The sequence below is a fragment of the Dendrobates tinctorius genome, unplaced genomic scaffold, assembly GCF_039654945.1.
Source record: "Dendrobates tinctorius isolate UK_male_01 unplaced genomic scaffold, ASM3965494v1 ptg000176l, whole genome shotgun sequence".
In the NCBI taxonomy this organism is placed as follows: domain Eukaryota; kingdom Metazoa; phylum Chordata; class Amphibia; order Anura; family Dendrobatidae; genus Dendrobates; species Dendrobates tinctorius.
Window position 1 is genome coordinate 888981 of NW_027361843.1, and position 23396 is coordinate 912376.

The 23396-nt window shown below is 38.6% G+C and overlaps 1 protein-coding gene across 1 annotated transcript in view; it reads right to left on the reverse strand.

Annotated features, from left to right (window-relative positions):
• MAGI2 (membrane associated guanylate kinase, WW and PDZ domain containing 2) overlaps nucleotides 1–23396 on the reverse strand; it is a 1360388-nt gene that overhangs the window by 215882 nt on the left and 1121110 nt on the right. The window contains exon 10 of the mRNA XM_073551424.1: nucleotides 6459–7100. Within this exon, the coding sequence (XP_073407525.1) occupies nucleotides 6459–7100 (642 nt within the window). The remainder of the gene's footprint in view (nucleotides 1–6458; nucleotides 7101–23396) is intronic.

The following is a 23396-nucleotide window of genomic DNA, read 5'->3' on the forward strand; positions in this document are numbered from 1 at the left end:
TACTTTGATGCTGTTTTGAAGGCAAAGGGTGGTCACATTAAATATTGATTTGATTTATACTTTTTTTTCACTTACCTTGCAGTTTGTTATTTAACCCCTTAATGACAGCTAATACGTCTTTTTACTGACCTGAGATATAAGAGAATATCATCCCCACACAGATGACAATCCAGCAGCTGTCGGCTGTCCATTATAGCTGACAACTTGCTGTATCACAAACGATCAGTGTTGGCACTTTCCATATCTGTTTAACCCCTTAGTTGCTGTTGTCAAAAGTGACTACATCGGAAAAATGGTTAAAAGATTGTTGGGGCTTCCCCTTTAATCTAATTGACACACTGAGATTATGATTGTGTGGTCCTGATGTTTGCCATAGCTGTTCATGGCCAAATAGTGGCCTTAGAGTCTCCCGGATATAGTGGTCAGGTCAGAAGTTAGCGACACTTAGGTGGTAAACAAATATTTTTTCATTTCTGAAATACCACTTTGCATTAATTCCTGAAAATCACCTGAAGGGTTAATAAACTACCTGACAGAAGTTTTCAATATGTCAAGGGGTGCTGTTTTTAAAATGGTATCACTTTTTGGGGCTTTCCAATATATAGCACCCCCAAAGTCAATTCAAATCTGGATAGATCCCTCAAAAAATAAATTTTGTAACTTTCCTTGAAAAAATGAAAAATTACTGCTACATTTTTAAACCTCCTAAAAGCCTAACAAAATAAATTAGCGATTTAAAAATGGTGCTGATGTAAGGCAGACATGTGGGAAATGTTATTTATTAATGTTTTTGTGTGGTATGACTATCTGGATTAAACGGATAATCATTCAAAGTTTGAAAAATGCAATTTTTTTACATTTTTTGTCAAGTTTCTGATATTTTTTATAAATAAACACAAAACATGTCAACCTAAATTTACCATTATCATATATAATGAGCCATGAAAAAACAATCTCAAAATCAATGGGATTTGTTGAAGCGTTCCAGAGTTATCACCACATAAAGTGATATTGGTCAGAATTTTAAAAATTGGCTCCGTCACTATGGGGTTAAATAAACTAATATTTATATGTTGCCATGGCAGTAGCGGGCTGGTGGAAGACCACCATGTCTGCCATAGTAACACTCATGAATCCCAGGTCTGTGGCTACACTTAATAAAAGATTATCCATTTCATAATACACTGTAACACATTAATATTGCAGTAAATTGAATAGGTGATCAACAAGGTTCAAGTCACTTAAGGAAAGTAGATAAAAATGTAAAAAAAAATAAAATGTTAAAAAAAAGTAAACAGAAACGGTAAATTTAAAAAAACATATTTGGAATTGCAGTGTGTATTTGGCAGAATGAATATAAAAATATTTAGCCCAAATGAAATGAAAAAATTGCTTCACTTCCTTCATAAAATACAATTAAAAGGTTCCAAAATGTCATGTGTAATCCAAAACGGCATCAATAAAAACAACAGCTAAAAACAAGCTTCAACACATCTCCAAAAATAAAAAAGTTACAGATCTTTAGAACATTTTGACAGAAATATTTTTTTTTACCAAGTTTACATTTTTAATTACTAAAATATAAAAAATCCTTAGCAGTTTGGTATTGCTGTGACACAATGACCTGAACAAGTATGGTAGGTCATTTTTAACTCAAACAAGTAAAACTAAAAAAATAAAGGCAGAATTGCACTTTTTTTTACCATTTCTCCACGCTTAAAACATTTTTTCTCCATTTTTCAGTACATAAGATCACATGTAAGGTGTAATTCAAAACTACAATTCATTTCTGAAAAAAAACAAGAACTCGTGACTTTGTTGACAAAAAAAAAGTGATGGCTCTTGGAAGAAGGAGAGAAAAAAAATAAAGCATAAGAATGTCTAATCGTTGGCAGTTCCACTGATGGAATCCTCAATGACCACAGGCATGATTGCAGGAAGCAAAGGATGTACATGCATGGTGCTGCGCCATTCATTATCCATTGGGCTAAAAGAGATGGCTTCTCTGTCTTGTCAGTACCAGAGACGATGATTAGAACAACAGTGCCATGGGCAACTATCGCTCCATTCATAGCAAACCCTATAACATGACTGATGGGGAAGCCAGCAGTCAGATATTCATCAGCCATCTTGAGAGCAGATATGTTTTCATAGTGGGACAAGTACAATGCATAATTCAAAATATTAGCAAATTAATGAAATCATGTAAAAAGTATCATAGTTGTTTTATTATTGCAATGATATATTGATGACCGAGACTCATTATTGTCACATCTCTCAAACTCATTAATGTAGTATTAAAATTTCCCTTTGTAATTCTTCTAAGCCATCTTCAGAGAAACAAGCATGCCTTAGAATTAATTATTCTGCTAAAAGTTATTCTAACAGTTGGGAACTAAAGCAAACGACTGTCTGTTAATTTTTGCTTCATTTCCGTAGAAATGTGTTTACTTTTTATCTGCTGCCATCTGTATGGTAGATCTGTCAATACATTTATTTTTTCATAGGACAATTTTAAAATCCCAAAAGGGTAAAATGTAATTCTCTGAGGCTTTTTGGTTTGCCAAAGGAGTTATACCACACCATATTATTTTATTGCTTTGTAAGATAATCAATGTCAGATTTAGATTATATGTCAGAAGTTTGCGAAAGATTAGAAATTACTGTATATACTCGTGTATAAGCTGATCCGAGTATAAGCTGAGGCACCTAATTTTGCCATGAAAAACTGTGAAAACTTATTGACTCGAGTATAAGCCGGGTATGCATTGTCCCCTCATCCCTATCCTGGTATGCATTGTCCCCTCATCCCTATCCTGGTATGCATGGCTCCTCATCCCCATCCTTGTATGCATGGCTCCTTAGGCCTCTTTCACACTTCAGTTTTTTACAATCAGTCACAATCCGCCAGGTTTTGAAAAAAACGGATCCTCAATTTTCTTTTGAGGATCCGTTTTTTTTCCCCATTGACTTCCATTACTGGCGGATTGTGATGGATTGCCGTCCGTTGCATCCGTTTTTTTTGCGGATCTGCCAAAAGTTGCTGTCCGTCACCATCCTCAAAGATTTGAAAACGGAGCTTGCAACGTTTTTTTTTCTGACGGATCCTCCAGACACTAATTTAACCCGAAATTCTTTCTGGGTGCCGGACAAAAAAAAAAAAACTCTCTCTCTCTCTCCTTTTCCCGGCCAGCGTTTCCTTTAAATTTCCTCATTTTCAGGATCCGTCTGAAAACGGATCCTGTGCCATCCGTTCACATCAGTTAATAATGGATCCTCTTGTCTGCCTTTTTGGCGGATTTGAACTGATGCAAAAAACTGAAGTGTGAAAGAGGCCTTATCCCCATCCTTATCTGCATGGCTCCTTATCCCTATCCTTGTTTGCATGGCTCCTTATCCAAATCTTTGCATGCATGGCTCTTCATTGCTATCTTTGCATGCATGGCTTCTCATCCCTATCAATGTATACATGGTTACCTCATCCCTATCCTTGTATGTGTGGCTCCCCCATGAGAAAAGCATCATTATACACGAGTATATTTGCAATATATATATAAAAAATTTTCTTGTTTTTTTGCAGGGTATCCAGTATTTCAGCTGGTTCATCTGCTCAACTGTTGTACTGAGCGTTGTGCCTGCATCTCCTCCTCCTTTGTTGCCCACCAAACCCTGCAAAGTTATTTATGCCCAGAGAACTGTACATATAGGAAATATGGAGACTACTGCCTATTAGAAGCTTCACTGAGCATAGGTAAGGAGATGTTGGACAGCAGTTGGACAGCAGTTCCAAAAGTCACTGGACCCCCTTCTAAGCAGTATATACTGCACTGCCTCATGTCAAGGTAACTCCCACCCCAAACAGTCTTCCACACAGCTAATGCATAGCTCTTTCTCTACAATGCATTCACTGTACATACGTTATGTGCAGTAATTGTTATGGTGAGCATAAAGCAGTGTCTGCAATTTTTGCCTGGTGTATCTGCAGTGTGTTTTGTAAATCCAATAGCCAAACGCATCCCAAGCTATCAAATTGCTATACTAATTGAGTCATTCACTTGTAATATACATATAAATAGTGTCTAATGACCAGAATAATGAGACCATATGTAAGGTAGCGCTGTTATTCAAGTAGGGGATACTCTCTTAGACGCCACAAAACCAGATCCGGCACGGGTTATCCATAAAACAATTATAGTCCATGCGGTTTATTCAGCATCATAAACCCACAGCAGTAACATAAAGTTCATCACATCAGCATAGCGTCCATGACAGAGTTCAGCTCTGTAACCCCTGTGGTCACACAGGTAAGGCATACACAGGCTCTTCAGCCTCAGTTATCTCACCCAGGGTTTTCTCATGACTGCTTCACCTCATCATCGTGCAGACGTCGATTCCCTCCAGGGAATCATCAGGCATGTGCAGCCATTCAACACAGTGTTCCTTGCTGTCAGAAAGACAGCCCTCATCTCTCCCAGATGGGGTCTTCCAAAATGGACCAACCAGGTCCCAGCATTCACCCATGTGACCTACCCTGGCCACCTTATATGGTCCTTAGCCACGCCCACCAGGTCACATGGCTATGACCTCATCACAGGTCCTTGAATCATTCTCACACAGGTTTGCAGGGAATCTGAAGTTTGTACATAAAAAATCAGGTTGTTAACCCTGCTATCAAGAAAACTACAGACAACCCAGAATTTTAACAGGCACATTGGAAAACTATAATAAATCATTAGGGTTAAAATGTGATATATGTCTATAGCTCATAATTCTAATAAGAAAACCTTAACTGCGTTCACTGTGAACTGTAAAGTGATGACAATTACAGTAATAATTAGGTGTTTCTGTAGCTTAAAAAAATGTTTTTTTTCTTTTTACAAAAAGGGGAAGCAAGTGTCTTATATTTACTGATTGCCAAGAGATTTCTGGATGGTTGGCAACCTTGATGCAGAATGTCTACTGTATGTTTGTGTAATATATGCAGTCCTATGAATGACTGAAATTGCCACCCACCTATCACACTCAATATCACACTCAATAGAAACAAGGTGAAGAATGCAATCAGAAGATTTCCGTGCCAAAAGGGGTTGGACGCTTTTGAAAGTACTTGTGCTTATTTGGTTCTTATAGTTGGTGAATTCTCAGTATTTGGAGTCCATAGATCACAACTCAGATGTTTTGTGACTATACAAAATCAAATCGATAGTCCCATTTGTACAATCATGTTCTGAGTGGAATGACTTAAGTTGAAACATATCAAAAAAACTTCTGTACCTTCTATATTTTAATGGATTTAGAAGATTATTGGTCTTTAAATCACTGTGTACTGGACTTCAAACTATCACTGTCCTATCTTAAAAACTTTGTAATCCTTCACAACCAGTTCAGCGACTGAAGAAGAGAATGAAGGTTCTGAAGTGCTCATTACAATCCCTAGATCTCACCCGCATTGAGATACTTTGGTGAAAATGCAAAGTTTATGCTAGACATAAAAAATTGTGTAAAATCTGGAGGGTTTTTTTGCCAAAAGGAACGCAAAGCTTTACCACATAAGCAAAAAAAAATTCTGCATACAGTCATTAATGCAAAAGAGTGCAACACAATATTAACAACAATTTGGATGTTCTCAATTTCAAAGCATTAAGAAAATGAGAAAAATGCCAAGTTATGTATCTTATATATGTAGATGTCAATAGCATAATCATGTATGACAGTTTGTGCCTCTTGCACATCCATTGACCTCACTGTTAGAATAATCTCACTTGGATGTTCAGACATGGTGTATCTTTTACAAGATATAACAGTCACATCAGATTTGCTTGAGAGACTACATTTTCATAATTGCTCTGATTATCAGATTAGTCAGAAATACAATGTTGCAAATTAGTGGGAAATTACATTTTAATAGGTTCAACATTGCTTTCATCTTTTAATTTTCCATGAAAATCTTCCCACATGTAAAACGATAATAGAAGGGAATGTTTGTAATTTATCAAAATAGAAGAATCATTTTACTTAATGTAACTTTGTTTTAATGATAGGCATAATTAGAGTGGAATGGACCTTTACGAGAATACAAATAATTAAGGAAACATAAGCCAAAGGTCATTTCTTAACACATAATGGCTATTTATGTAGAAAATGTGCAATTAAAAACCTAACAACAAACCAAACATACCACAGCAAAGCTAATCCCAAAGGAAGAAGCAGTTGCAAAATTAAAGTATATGAAACTGAAAGAATCCATATTGAGCAAGGTGGTATTCATAGATATAGAACCTCTACTAGAAAGCATGAGTATCATATAAACAAGACACCTGGTCACAAGTAATAGTTGCTCTCTTATACAAATTACAAGACATATAACAGAGTCAAATATACATTATTTTAACAAGAATTATTATTCTAAAATAAAAATAAAATTGTACATGCAAGTAAAACCATGTCACTGTACTTACCTCCTCTGTGAATTACCAATGAGGTCTCATTTCCCACAGGACATTCTTTGAGTAACTCTACTACTTCTAAATGGTTTAAATTCTGTACATTCTGCTGGTTGATCTCCACTATTAGGTCTCCTTCGAATAAACCAGGGCATCCCTGAACGTCTAGTATTTGCTTCACTCTTTGCCCAGTTGGACTGTCTGCTATTGTGAAGCCAAAGCCCTGTGCCCCTTTCACAATGGTTAAGGTCATGAGTTCTGCTTGCGTGGCCCCAGAAGAAGCCATTGATACATTATCATCATGTGCAGGTGGAGGTGGTGGAAATGTATTTTCAAGCTGACTATCTGCTGGGATGGAGTGCAAAGAAGGCATTGGTCGTTCTGCTACATCTGGTACAGATTGAGACGTCCTAGAAATGTATTCCAAATAGGTCTCATAGTTACTTCTTCCATTTACCACTACTGGAGGCCTTTCTATTACTGCCAGAGGTGGAACCAAGCTGCTTGCAGGATCTTCAGGATCATAGGGTAGGGGATATCCTCGACATAGCACCAAGTTTACACTTTGACCAATTGGGACTGACTGGAAGAGTTTGACCACATCTGCATGTGTGTGGCCAAGGACACACACTTCATTAATATACACAATGACATCACCTACAAAGAAAAGACAAATCAATGATAAAATTATATTACAATTGCCATTCAAACACAGAAAATTAATTATTTACTTAATCAGATAAGGTACTGAGAATGTGCTCTGTAAATGAGAAACTATACGCATTACTGAAAATGTAGAATTTTTTCAGATGGCCTCAGTTATGAAAAAAAGCAAACATGGGAAATATTTATTTAAAATCAATAGAATTTTGGAAATAACTTTGAACAAAAAAAATTATGGCCAATACAGAAGCAAAAATAATTCATTTGGACTTTAATGAAAAATTAACATTTGCTCAACCTTACTTTTACTGATATGCACATAATGTGCAAAGTGTGAGGTCATCTTTGCTGAAAAACATCAAAACTCTAAAACATTCCAAAGTTCTTTTTAAAATAAAGAAATGATAAAGAGTTGCACCATAAAGTAACCTTACTACATATAGGAGCCTATACATGATAATTAAGTCAGTTATTAACAAGAGAGACACCAAAGGTGAACGAAAACAGGAAAGTGCCAACGGTGAAAATTAAATGGACTATTTTGTCTAGAATGCTGTATAAAACATACATGGTCAGGAAGAGATTATCTGCTAATATTGTTCACTGCAGTAAGGTAACGTCAATTGGCCTGCTGATATGTGGTATATAATTTATAATTGTATTTACCTGCACCATTTAATAAATACAGTAGATGCACACATGAAAACATGATAATAAAAACATGCATATGAATGAGTATAAAAGTTTGAAATCTAAAGACTTGTCACCAAGTCAGACGATGCCAGTTATTATTTTTCCTCCTCTCTTGCATATTCAGTTCGCTGAATGGTTCATTGAACATACCCGAACCTTATTGAATTCAACGGGAGGCAAAACCAAAGACATAGACAACACCTTCGGGGGGGGAGCTGCCAAAACAGCTTTTATCCCCCCCAGCTTTTATCCCCAAATTAGGGGCAGACACCAGGAAAAGTGGCATCAATTGACCCTTCAATTTGCTATAAATAAATAATACTAATAAAAAAATTGGAGGTGCGTTCCTCTGTATTTTTGAAAATCAGCCAGACAAAACTGACAGCTGCGGGATGCAACCCTCAGCTGTCAGTGTTCACAAGGCTAGTTATCAAGAATAGAGGGGTCCTCATGATTTTTAAAAATTATGTAATATTTTTATAGAGGCGTCCCCCACAATTTTTCCAACCTGCTAAGCTAAAGCTGACAGCTGGTATTCTCAGACTGCTAAGGGGCCATGGATATTGTCTGGTGACATCAAGCCCATGGTTAGTAATAGAGAGGAGTCTATAAGACACCTATCCATTACTAATCCTATCCTATAATTATATTGTAAATAAACACACAGCCAGAATAAAGTCCTTTATTTGAAATAAAAACAAAAAACTCACTTTTCCTTTCTTATTTAAAAATAACAAACACAGTCAGGGTGTGTGCAGACGCTGCGGAATCCGCTGCGGATTAATCCGCACGGATTTTGCAAAAACCGCAGATAAACCGCAGGTCAAAAGACCTGCGGATTATCTGCGGTTTTGCCTGCGGTTTGGTCCTGCGGATTCACCATCTCCACAATGATGGAGATAGGAACCAGCTGCGGATTCCGCAGAAAGAATTGACATGTCACTTCTTTCTGCGGTTTCAAAACCGCAGCAAATCCGCGCGGATTTTTCCGCAACGTCTACACAGCGTTTTTTTTTTACCATTCATTTGAATGGTACTGTACACTGCAGCTAAAACTGCTGCGGGTCCGCAGCGGCCAAAACCGCTGCAGAAACGCAACGGAATCCGCAGCGTGTGCACATACCCTTATACTATCCTCTTATTCCATTGAAACTCTCATCTCCTGTACTAAAACTAAAATAACAAACAACCATATCCCTCACATGTCCATCATTCTGTCCCATGCTGTAATCCATGCAGGGGATAAACAGTTTTCAACATGGTTGGTGCCAAGATGCGACCGTCCAGGCTGAGAACCAATGAGGAATGAGCAGCATCAGTGACCAGCAGTGACATCATCAAGGTTACCGCTGGTCACTGAGGCTGAGTTTCCAGCCAGGCCCCTGAACTGCAGTGACCTCAGCACAGTCAGTGAGTTCACCACAGTTCACCGTGGTTAACTCTCTGAGCTGAACTACAGTGAAGTGACTGACTTTTTCTCACGGTGCTGAGGTCATCGCAGTTTGGGGGCCTGCCTGGGAATGCAGCCTCAGTGAATGGCAGTAACCTCGATAATGTAACTGCTAGTCACTGTGCTGCACTCGCAGCTGCTCAATCCTCATTGATTCTGAGCTTGGACGGTCGCATCTTGGCACTTTCCAGGTTGAAAACTGTTTATCCCCAGACATGGATTATGGCGTGGGACAAATGGTTGAGGGATATGGTTGCTTTTTATTTTTGTTTTAATACAGGAGACAATGGCTTCAATGAAATGGGTGTTAAGGGAGTATAGCTGTGTTTGTTATTTTTAAATAAAAGAGTCAAATATGTTTTTTATACCAAATAAAGGACTTTCTGGCTGTGAGTTTATTTACAATATAACTATAGGATTAGTAATGGATAGGTGTCTTATAGATGCCCCTTCCTTAATAAGCCGTGAGCTTGATGTCACCGGACAAAACAAAGGTAACATCAACCCAACAAATATGAACACCCATTTTGCCAACACCACAATGCAACTGGGAAGAGCTGGGCAAAGCTACCGAATTGGTGCATCTAATAGATGCACCTTTTCTGGAGCAGCTGCAGGCTGCTATTTTTAGACTGGGGTGCAAATATACATGGCCCCTTACCAGCCTAAGAATACCAGCCCCAACTATCCGCTGTAGCTTGGCTGGTTGTCAAAAATGGTGGGGGACCCCCACACTGTGTTTTGAAATTATTTATATAATTAAAAACATGGCGTGGGGACCCCTCTATTCTTGATAACCAGCCTTGCTGAAGCAGAGGGTTGCAGCCCGCAGCTGTCAGTTTTGCCTGACTGGTTATCAAAAATACAGAGGAACCCATGTTAATTTTTAAAAAAATGTATTTATTTATAGCGCACCACCTGAAGAATATTCTCATAATCCGTATGTCATTAGTGTGCACGTGTGCTTGACGTTTTGCGGCCCGTCTTCCTACCGTAAACACTTACGTCTGAAACGGCCCTTCATGAATTCGATCATTTATCAAACATTGGCCGACTTTTGCAGATTTTTAGGGAAAAAGCTCAGGAATCCACACACGAATTCGAATTTGCAATGTTTGTTCCGAAGTTTAGATTGGCGTACGTTTCCCGAACAAGTTAGCTCATCTCTACTAAAGACATGCCCTGACAGAATCCCGTCACATTTGCCCATTGATAAGGATCGGAAAACTTAGCACTGAATAAAAAGGCACATATTTCAACAAACTGTATGGAAGATTTAAAAAGAATTAAACAAATAATAATAAAAAAGGGGGAGCAGATATAATATATTAAAAGCAACAAGTTGTCTGCTTTCTATCTGGTGATATATTGAATATCCATGATCAATTAAAGCATACATTGCGTTCTATGGACATATTTATGTGAAATTACAATGTGGCTTCTGTTAAAACAAAGTCTCCTTTTTTTATTAGCTTGTATGGCTCGTGTCAGTATCTACAAATACAAAGACAGCGACAAAGACAGGTTTTAGGCATGTGTTAAAAAAATTCTGTAATGTAAAATTGTTTTAAAAAATAGAAGTGTTAATAGTTTAAATTTATTAATTAAAATAAATTAAATATAAATTGACAAAAGAAATTTAATTATATCAATATTTGGTGTGATAATTCTTTAACGTATACTTGCACATTGGTTTTGATGGAGCTTGGCAGAGAGGTTGTTCCAAACATCTTTGAGAACTAACCACAGTACTTATGTGAATGTAGCCCTGTACAAATCCTCCTGTAATTATTATTATTATTTATTATTATAGCTCTATTTATTCCATAGAACTTTACATGTGAAGAGGGGTATACATAATAAAAACAAGTACAGTAATCTTAAACAATGCAAGTCACGACTGGTACAGGAGAAGAGAGGACCCTGAATCCCTGAAGTACTTAATGCTGAGATCAGGGCTTTGCGGGGGCCATATAATCACTTTCAGGACTCTGTTCATCTATAATGTCACAAGGCATACACAATAGCATGACTGAGCGCAACAACAAGACAAGCTAGTTTTAAAAGCATCCAAATATATTTTAAAGGAGACTGGGTATTCAAGATATCCTAGTCAAGCACTTTTGAGGAAGCACCAAGAATTGGACAATGGTCAGGATCGTAGATGAAGTGGTTGGCCAAGGGTTAACTAGTGCAGCAGATATAAGACCTTATTCTGAATTCTCTTCAAAAATCAGAAAATGTACAGCACTGCCATTTGCTCAGAACTAAAAAATAGCAGCAACTAATCAGACACAGATACACTGTTTAGAGAAGGCTGGACAGAAGTGGTCTTCAATGAAGTCTTGCAGGCACAAGCTGTAACTTTGACATGAAAAAAGGCCAAGTGACTCAACTATGCATGAAAACATTGGAACCAGGTTTCAGAAAAATGTCAGTTAATGCTCTGGACCAATACAGTAATGAGTGTCTGCAGGCAACAGTGAAGTATGGTGGCGGTTCCTTGCAAATATGGGCTTTATTTTAGAAAACAGAGTTGGGATTTGGTCAGAATAAAAGCTGAGAGACACAGGCAGATACTTTTCCTTCATGCACTACCATCAGGCAGGTACTCTGCAGTAGAAAAACAACCACAAACATACAGTCAATGTGATTAAGAACTATTACCAGCATAAAGAAGAACAAGGAATCTTTGAAGTAATTATATGGCACTGATCTCAGCACCATTGAGTCTGTCTAGGATTACATGAAGAGAGAGCAATTTGCGCAAAGCCTACATCCACAGATCTCTGATTAGCTCTTTCAAAAACTGCGTAAGTGTTCCTAGAAGAATTGATGCTGTTTTGAAGGCGAAGGGTGGTCACACCAAATATTGGTTTGATTTAATTTCTTTTTTGATCATTTACTTTCCATTTTAACTGAAAAAAAATACCGTACCAGCACTTCTGTTTTTGAAAGCCTTTATATATAATGTCTAAAATGTATAATTTATATTACTAGGAGGAAAGAATAGAAGAGTCATTGACAGCTTATTCCCCTGCACTATGTCATTGTCCTGATCAGAACAGAAGCACAAGGCACAAATAACTGATGTTACTAGTTAACTACAGAAATATTCTGTGTAGGTCTCAGGAACTCGGCTTGCTAGATGAGAAGACGATTGGTTGCCTCTCTGGAGCGTTCCAGTCTGTACAAGTCTGCAATGACATATTATGCCAGCAATTCATTTTTTTTTTTTGGGGACAAACACACCTTTTGTCAAGATTTTTAAAAATGGCTGCAAAAACATTGCAGATTTACTGAGATTACAGCAAACACACCATGGCTGCAACGTGAGAACGCGGATTTAGAAAAAAAATTGCTACGTCATACCCCATGATCAGCAGGAGATCAACTACTTTGGGTTTTTCAGGATTATTACAGGATTCATTTTATAAGACTGTTTCAGGCTTATATAAAAAATGCTGCAGATTAACAAACAGTGAGGACAATTCAATTTCTTGTTTATAGATTCATTTCTTGGTTTAATGCTCCTTTAACCTAGAAAGCTGATTTGTCCCTATAAAACAGAAATAATTCTTAAATTTTCATGCGCATTTGCAGCAAAACTTAAGCTGTCGCTGTCTAGCGGGACTGGTTTATGGAAACATCAATATTTGCTTCAGGAAAACACATCAAATTACCGTTGCAACTTTTCTTGAAACATTAAAGTGATAGCTTTCAGGATTATGGTGTGGTATTGGCAAGACAGTCTTTACCTTTATTTCAAAAGATCTCCTTTAAGAACCAAATTATATTAAAGAGAACCTGTCAACAGGTGTTGAGTCTTTCAACAAATGTTAGCACCTTTATCTGCTCCAGTGCTGCATTCCAAAAACATGCATACTGTCTCCTTACTCCCCCTATGTAGCCCCAAAAAATAACATTTGAATTGTTCTCTCGCTATATTTCAATGAGGATGGTCAGGTCCGAAGGGCATCATTGCTGTGGCATCCGTGCCTCCTCTCTGCTCTTAATTGCCGTCCTCTGGTACTAATTGATATCGATGACACATCTTGCATCATCCAAATAGTGCAGCTTAATCTGGCGTCTGCACAGTAGCATAGCGGGGAGCAGACACCCTGCTGCTGGAGCTGGAATAAAAAATTTTGAGTAAATGTGCAGTGATGTCCTTTGCTCTGCAGAGCAAAGTGCAACTTCGCAGGCTGGTAATGCTACTGCACCGGTGCAAAATTTTTTTGCACAAGACTCATCATCCACATCTATCAGAGCTGGAGGACAGCGATTAGGAGCAGAGGGGAGTCACAGATGCCTCACCCATTGGAATTGACATCCTCATTTACATATAGGGCGTGAGTAATTCAAATGGTATTGTTGGGGGTGTACAGGAGAAGTCAGCAGATGATAGACACGATTGTGGAATAAATAATAGGAACAGATAAAGGTGGTGGCATTTGTTGAAAGACTCAAAAAACTAACAACAGGTTCCCCTTAAGCATGGCCGTTATTAAACAAGTACTCAACATACTTGGACTGTTATTTCAGATTTTACAAAGGACGGCACGTAGACCTATTACATTATTTTTAAAGAGGTTACAACAAACCTACAAATATTCCTCATGGTAATCTCAAAAACACATGTTCCCAGGATTAAAAGAAGCCTACCAAAAAAACCTTCAGAGAAGCATTTTTTTTTTGTAAAATGTACAGAATACTTTATTATTGCACTATAAATAACAAATATACACACGTTGTCAAAATTGTTGGCATCCCTCGTTTAATGACAGAGAAACCCACAATGGTGACAGAAATAACTTGAGTCTGACAAAAGTAATAATAAATAAAAAATCTATGAAAATGAACAAATGAAAGTCAGACATTGCTTTTCAACCATGCTTCCACAGAAAGATAAAACTCATGAAATGGGCCTGAACAGAAATAATGGTACCCTTAACTTAATATTTTGTTGCACAACCTTTTGAGGCAATCACTGCAATCAAATAATTTCAGTGACTGTCAATGAGACTTCTGCACCTCTTGACAGGTATTTTGGCCCACTCCTTTAGAGCAAACTGCTCTATTTGTCTTGTGTTTGAAGGTTGCCTTTTCCAGACGGCATGTTTCAGCTCTTTCCCAAAATGCTCAATAGGATTTAGATCAGGGCTCATAGAAGGCCACTTCAGAATAGTCCAATCTTTTCCTCTCAGCCATTCTTGGGTGTTTTTAGCTGTGTGTTTTGGGTCATTATCCTGTTGCAAGACCCATGACCTGTGAGAAAGCTTTCTGACACTGGGCAGCACATTTCTCTCTAGAAACCCTTGATGGTCTTGAGATTTTATTGTACCCTGCACAGATTCTAGACACCCTGTGTCAGATGCAGCAAAGCAACCCCAGAACATAACAGAGCCTCCTCCATGTTTCACAGTAGGGACAGTGTTCTTTTCTTGATATGCTACATTTTTGCATCTGTGAATATAGAGCTGATGTGCCTTGCCAAAAAGTTCCATTTTTGCTTCATCTATCCATAGGACAGTCTCCCAGAAGCTTTGTGGCTTGTCAACATGTAGCTTGGAAATTTCCAGTCTGGGTTTTTTTATGATTTTCTTTTAGCAATGGTGTCCTCCTTGGTCATCTCCCATGAAGTCCACTTTGGCTCATACAACGACGGGTGGTGCCGATCTGACACTGATGTTCCTTGAGCTTGAAGTTCACCTTTAATCTGTTTAGGGGTTTTTCTGGGCTCTTTTGTTACCATTCATATTATCTGTCTCTTTGATTTATCATCAATTTTCCTCCTGCGCCACGTCCAGGGAGGTTGGCTACAGTCCCATGGATCTTACATTTCTGAATAATATGTGCAACTGTAGTCACAGGAACATCAAGCTGCTTGGAGATTGTCTTATAACTTTTACCATTAACATGTTTATCTATAATTTTCTTTCTAATCTCCTGAGACAACTCTTTCCTTTGCTTCCTCTGGTCCTTGTTGAATGTGATACACACCATATCACCAAACAGCACAGTGAGTATCCGTAGCCCTCTGTACAGGCCCACTCACTGATTCCAAGATTGTAGACACCTTTTGATTAGGCCTTTTGATTTAACATTTCCCTTTTGTCACAATATTTTCAGGGGTACCATCATTTCTGTCCAGGCCTATTTCATGAGTTTCATTTTTTTCTTAATTCTGTGGAAGCATGGTTGAAAAGCAATGTCTGACTTTCATTTGTTCATTTTCATAGTTTTTTGATTTATTATTACTTTTGTCAGACTCAAGTTATTTCTGTCACCATCGTGGGTTTTTCTGTCATTGAACGAGGGGTACCAACAATTTTGACCACGTGTGTATTCATTTAAAAAAGGTAAGAAATTAAATAGGGCAAACCATGCCAATACAAAAATGCTAAAAAAGCTTTAACAAATCTATAGTTCTCTGGGGGACTGACAGGCAAATATATTTGATTGTGTACAGAGAAGTAATACATTTAATGTCCCCAATACAAAAAATAGAAACCACCATAACATTGGTAAAGCTGTTTTATCATTGTGGTACAGATCTGGTTTCCTCTAATAATAAAAGAATATCAAATACATAAATATTGCAATAAAAGTATTTGGTGTACTTTACACATTTTACAAAAAAAAGTACTTTGAAGTTTTTTTTGTAGGTTTATATCTTAAAATGGATTTTAGGATGCATTGTGCTACAACAAGGAAAATAAATTTATAATATAAACCCCCCAAAAAGAGAAAAAAAAGAAAATGGTGTGTGTAGATATTGCTATTACAGTACATATGGTATGTATGTACATGACTCCCTCTAGTGTTTAAGGGGACATTGCCACTATTGCACAGACATGAGCATTTTATTATATTTATCTCCAATCATGAGAACATTTCTTAAACCTTTTTTTTTTCTACTAAGAAACAATGCAAAAAAAGAAACAGCTACATTTCTAATTAAACACTTAATATAAATAAAACTATAAATACTGCAATAAATATTTCTTCATCTTGAAGGTTGACAGTCGCTGATAGAATCATTTCTTGCAAAAAAAAGCAACAAAAACTTACAGAATAGGAAATATGACATTGATAAAATACATTTATTATTCCAGCTGTAGCAAATGGAATCAAACCTCTTAAGATTCCAGGTGTATGTTAAAGACAGGGTCATATTCCAAAAATTATTATGCAGCAAGTTTATTATAAAATCAATTCATTACTTTTCACATCGTTAATAACCGAACTTTACAGCATAAAATAATAATATCTATAGAAATGTCATTCTGACATATCATACTGATTCAAGTTAGAAAAAGTAAAAACTATGGTCATGTATGAGTTCATTTTTAATTAGCCAGCAAAAGAAAAAAAAAGAAAGAAATTGTAGTCACTCACCTCTGCTCAGGAGACGGCAGAAAAAAAAGAACCCCATATTTTCTAGCGGTAAAGCGCAGCTAATTGAGTACAATGTAGTGCACACATTTCCACATCAATGGGCCCGCTACTTATCTCAATATGTTCTCACATTGTGAATGTCAAATAAAACCAAGAGAAGAAACTGTCATTACGAAGCTCATTCAAGCTCTTAATGAACCCAAATTATTTTCTCCATCACAGCATTACACACGTCTGTACAATTCATAGCTCGGCACACGCAAGCTGCGGTCACAATGGAACAGAAACAAGAATAACTGAAAGCACACATAAAATGATGACAAAGTGACAAAGGGAAAAGGTACACAGCCAACGAAGCAAAGATATATATATCCTTTAGCGCATCTTACAATTTCGGGTCCACGCCAGTAGCTCCCTTGCCAAGGCCCCGTCTCCAAATAACTGAAGACAACATCTTCTATGCACCGACACGTCGTCAGAGCAACTACAGTCTGACGAGGTGATGCAGCTAACCGTGATTAGTGGAGATGGTACAGTTAGTAGCTTGATGCATCCAAACACATTTCAAAGCTTTGAATACTGATGGAGACGATTATGCTTTTTTTTCCTTTTCTGTAGCGACAAAGTAACTGCAGTGCATGAAGCAGAACAGAAGTGACATGCTTCACATTTATCTATTATATAAAGCTCAAGTGGGTGTATGTATGTATGTCCGGGATTGGCATCTGCACCATCGCAGCTACAGCCACAAAATTTGGCACAGTCACACGTCTGGACCCCGAGAGCGTCCTAGGCTATGTTGTGAGGCGAAATTTTAACCCCGCACGTTCCAATTCACCAAACAATTTTGCCCCTATCTACATAATGGGGAAAAAGTGTGTGTATCAAGCCCCACCCCTCATTATGATGTCATAATGGTTGCCATGGTGACGCTGATGTCATCATAGGCTGCCTGCTCCGCTGCTCATTATGTCATAATGGTTGACTATGGGATGGAGGATGTGTGATGGGTATATGGGCACTCGACTATGGGATGGAGGATATGTATGATGGGTATATGGGCACGGGACTATGGGATGGAGGATATGTATGGTGGGTATATGGGCACGGGACTATGGGATGGCGGAAATGTATGATGGGTATATGGGCACGGGACTATGGGATGAAAAATATGTATGATGGGTATAGGGGCATGGGACTATGAGATGAAGGATGTGTGATGGGTATATGGGCACTCGACTATGGGATGGTGAATATGTATGATGGGTATATGGGCATGTGACTATGGGATGGAGAATATGTATGATCGGTATATGGGCATGGGACTATGGGATGGAGGATGTGTGATGGGTATATGTAAACTGTAGTATCGCTACTACCAATAGGTGGCGCTGTAGAGTAAAAGTCCTCTTTCTCTCTGAAGAGGCAATTTGCATGATGGGTATGTGGGCACTCGACTATGGGATGGAGGATAGGTATGTTGGGTATATGGGCACAGGACTATAGGATGGAAGATAATTATAATTTGTTATAACTATCCACAGTTAGTTACTATGCCCGGGCAGCGCCGGGCTCTTCAGCTAGTCATCTCTAAAAATGTGCACTCATGAATAGTGTTGAGCTTTCCGATACTGCAAGTATTGGGTATCGGCCGATATTTGCCGTATCGGAATTCCGATACCGAGTACCGATACTTTTTTCGTATCGGATACCGGAATCGGAAGTCCAAAATGCAATGAGCCACAAAAGTGGCTCTGATTGGCTGCCGAAATGACGTCATCATGATGCGCTGTCTGTGCGCATCATGATGCGCCGTCAGTTCGGGCCTTCGGGGGGGCTGTGCCGACTGTCCGGAGGCCTGTACCGGCCTGCCGGTGGTCTGCGCAGGCTCCGGTGGTCTGTGCCGGCCTGCCGGGGGGCTGTGCCGGCCTGCCGGTGGTCTGTGCAGGCTCCGGTGGTCTGTGCCAGCCTGCTGGGGGGCTGTGCCGGCCTGCCGGTGGTCTGTGCAGGCTCCGGTGGTCTGTGCCGGCCTGCCGGGGGGCTGTGCCGGCCTGCCGGTGGTCTGTGCAGGCTCCGGGGGTCTGTGCAGGCATCGTCCGATGGGACTACAAGTCCCATCGGGCGATGCCTGCTACCATGACAGTGATTGACACATTAGCCAATGATGTGACAGTAGTAGTCCCATCATCCGGCTAATGTGTTGAATGTAAAAAAAAAAAAAAATAAAAAAAAAAAAATTACATGCTACATACATGCTACAAACATACAACATGCATACTACATTTATACTACATGCAACATGCATACTACATACATGCTACATACTACATACATGCTACATACATACTACATATATACTACATGCATGCAACATACATACTACATATATACTACATGCATGCAACATACATACAACATATATACTACATGCATGCAACATGCATACTACATATATACTACATGTAACATACATACTACATATATACTACATGCAACATGCATACTACATACTGTACATGCTACATACTACATGCATGCTACATACATGCTACATACTACATACATGCTACATACATACTACATATATACTACATGCATGCAACATACATACTACATATATACTACATGCATGCAACATACATATTACATATATACTACATGCATGCAACATGCATACTACATATATACTACATGTAACATACATACTACATATATACTACATGCAACATGCATACTACATACATGCTGCATACTACATGCATGCTACATACTACATACATGCTACATACTACATACATGCTACATACATACTACATACATAATACATATATACTACATGCATGCAACATGCATACTACATATATACTATATATACTACATGTAACATACATACTACATATATACTACATGCTACATACATGCAACATACACACTACATGCTACATACATACTACATACATGCTACATACATACACACTACATGCTACATACATGCAACATACATACATACATGCTACATACATACTACATACATACCACATGCATGCAACATGCATACTACATATATACTGCATATATACTACATGCATGCAACATACATATATACTACATACAATACATACATATAGACATACAGTACATATAACATAGAGTACATACTTACCGTCACTTGTCACTTTGATCCCCGAAGCCATTGTCACCTGAGGGATAAATATCAAAATAAAAAAACACCAATATACTTACCCTGATCCGCAGATGTCCACGAGGGTCCCACGTCCATCTTGCGTGGAGAACAGCAGCATCAGCTGATGCTACCGTTCTCTACCAGCTCCAGGAATACAATGACGGAAGGTAGGTATCCTTCCGCACCGTATTCCTCCACCACTTTAAAAAAAAAAAAAAAAAAGCCCCTAGTCTCACTTTATGCCATTTCCCACGCAGCAATGGCATAAAGTGAGACTAGGGACTTTTTTTTTTTAAAGTGGTGGAGGAATACGGTGCGGAAGGATACCTACCTTCCGTCATTGTATTCCTGGAGCTGGTAGAGAACGGTAGCATCAGCTGATGCTGCTGTTCTCCATGCAAGATGGACGTGGGACCCTTGTGGACTTCAGCGGATCGGGGTAAGTATATTGGTGTTTTTTTATTTTGATATTTATCCCTCAGGTGACAATGGCTTCGGGGATCAAAGTGACAAGTGACGGTGAGTATGTACTCTATGTTATATGTACTGTATGTCTATATGTATGTATTGTATGTAGTATATATGTATGTTGCATGCATGTAGTATATATGCAGTATATATGTAGTATGCATGTTGCATGCATGTGGTATGTAGTATGTATGTAGTATGTATGTTGCATGTATGTAGCATGTATGTAGTATGTATGTTGCATGTATGTAGCATGTAGTGTGCATGTATGTAGCATGTATGTAGTATGTATGTTGCATGTATGTAGCATGTAGTGTGTATGTTGCATGTATGTAGCATGTAGTATATATGTCGTATGTATGTTACATGTAGTATATAGTATATTTGTAGTATGCATGTTGCATGCATGTAGTATATATGTTGTATGTATGTTGCATGCATGTAGTATATATGTATTATGTATGTAGTATGTATGTAGCATGTATGTAGTATGTAGCATGTATGTAGTATGTAGCATGCATGTAGTATGTAGCATGTATGTAGTATGTATGTTACATGTAGTATATATGTAGTATGTATGTTACATGTAGTATATATGTAGTATGTATGTTGCATGTAGTATATATGTAGTATGTATGTTGCATGCATGTAGTATATATGTAGTATGTATGTTGCATGCATGTAGTATATATGTAGTATGTATGTAGCATGTATGTAGTATGTAGCATGTAGCATGTATGTAGCATGCATGTAGTATGTAGCATGTATGTAGTATGCATGTTGCATGTAGTATATATGTAGTATGTATGTTACATGTAGTATATATGTAGTATGCATGTTGCATGCATGTAGTATATATGTTGTATGTATGTTGCATGCATGTAGTATATATGTAGTATGTATGTTGCATGCATGTAGTATATATGTAGTATGTATGTAGCATGTATGTAGTATGTAGCATGTATGTAGCATGCATGTAGTATGTAGCATGTATGTAGTATGCATGTTGCATGTAGTATATATGTAGTATGTATGTTACATGTAGTATATATGTAGTATGCATGTTGTATGTATGTAGCATGTATGTAGCATGTAATTTTTTTTTTTTTTTTTTACATTCAACACATTAGCCGGATGATGGGACTACTACTGTCCCATCATTGGCTAATGTGTCAATCACTGTCATGGTAGCAGGCATCACCCAATGGGACTTGTAGTCCCATCGGACGATGCCTGCACAGACCCCCGAAGCCTGCACAGACCACCGGCAGGCCGGCACAGCCCCCCGGCAGGCCGGCACAGACCACCGGAGCCTGCACAGACCACCAGCATGCCGTCACAGCCCCCCGGCAGGCCGGCACAGACTACCGGAGCCTGCACAGACCCCCTGGCAGGCCGGCACAGCCCCCCGAAAGGCCCGTACAGACCCCAGAGAGGCTGTACAAGGCAAAAATAGGGTTTTTCTTATTCCGATACCGGAAGTCCCATAGACTTGAATGGGACTTCCGGTATCGGAATCGGCGATACCGATACTTTTTTTTAAGATCAGCCGATCCATTCCGATCCGATATTTTCAAGTATCGGCTGGTATCGCTCAACTCTACTCATGAAAATGTTTTTTGCATATAATTCTATTGCTGCCAGTAGCTGTTGTTTTTTGAATGTTTATTTTACTCCTCTTTAACACATCAAGTGCTAAAAAAGTAAGAAATCTAGCAGTCTCCAGCAGGACTGTGCAATTACTGGCACACTCCTCCATGTATTTGATGTTATTGTACTTTATTATTCTCCTGCATGTGGCAGGCTGTGCCATCAATGGCGTACCGCCAATAGTGGCAGACTACGCAACCACTATGCAGCAGGTCCTGCAAATCGCACTCCCGCCTGGAGTCGCACTTTCAACTGTATTGGCATCCTGAATGCCGATACAGTTGAAAGGAATGATGGAAGAGGGGACTGCCCACTTTCTCCTCCATCAGTCTCCCTGCACTTTATGGAGGCCATGACATGGGTATCTAAAGCGATGGATCACTTCAGGGGCTTCAATAGGAGGAAAATTACTTTGTAACGGCTGCAAAGATATGAGATATGCTAATCAGGTAATCATATGCTGTGTTTGGTGTCACTATTGCTCGCACTGATAAGAGGGCAGTGTCTTTTTACAGGCCTTTTGCTATGAATGCACTGATTTGTATTGAAAATGTTGTAGCTGATCTGACTCCATCTAGTATGTGCCTATGAATATTATGAAAGCTGAAACTATGAAATGAATGTTATAATGGAAGATGGTAGTCAATGACCAAATGATAAAGATAACTAGCTGGTCATGAATGAAAATCTTCCCATTGTCCACACAATTTTGTTTCAAAATGGTGCAGCCATTGGCAAGGAGTGGAAGGAGTTTTGGATGCATAAGTCCACCTGGCTATGTAGTCTCATCCTAAACCCTTAGGACAGATTCAAACATCCATGTTTCATGGCCCAAGGAAGGACAGTGATGCACAGACTGGCCACCATTTTCCTAACCAAACTCGCTAGCCTTATATATGGCTATGAGGCTGTGGAGTTTGGGACAGAAGACCTTCAATAAGTACATGCATCGCATTTCAGGCCACCAAATGAAGATGTGTGAATTCAGCTTACAGACAACTCTTTTGGACTTACTGTAAGTACACAGCATTTTCTTTAACACTTCTTACAGCTCTGCAATCCCAAAGCCATAACTCCTATTTGTCCATTGTCATAGCTGTATGAGCCTAATGGATTTTTATACTAGGCAGACTTGGAAGTCATTTTTAGATCCAACAAAACATTAGAATTAGAGTTGTCTATTAAATTAACAGTAGAAGTCTTTGACAACAGCATTTAAGTAGACAAATCCTGGTGGGGATTGTACCCTTCCAAGACATGATTACAGGATGCTGATGGGTTGCCATGGCAGTAGACAGCCTGGTGAAGGCCGCCGTTGTCGCCATTTTGGCCACATGCTAAGCTTCATAGGAGACTATTATTTTCACTATATGCTGTGATAATGAAGCAGCAGGTTTAAGGCTAGTTTCATATTTGCGTTTTTTTTCGCGGTAATTTAGCGCTA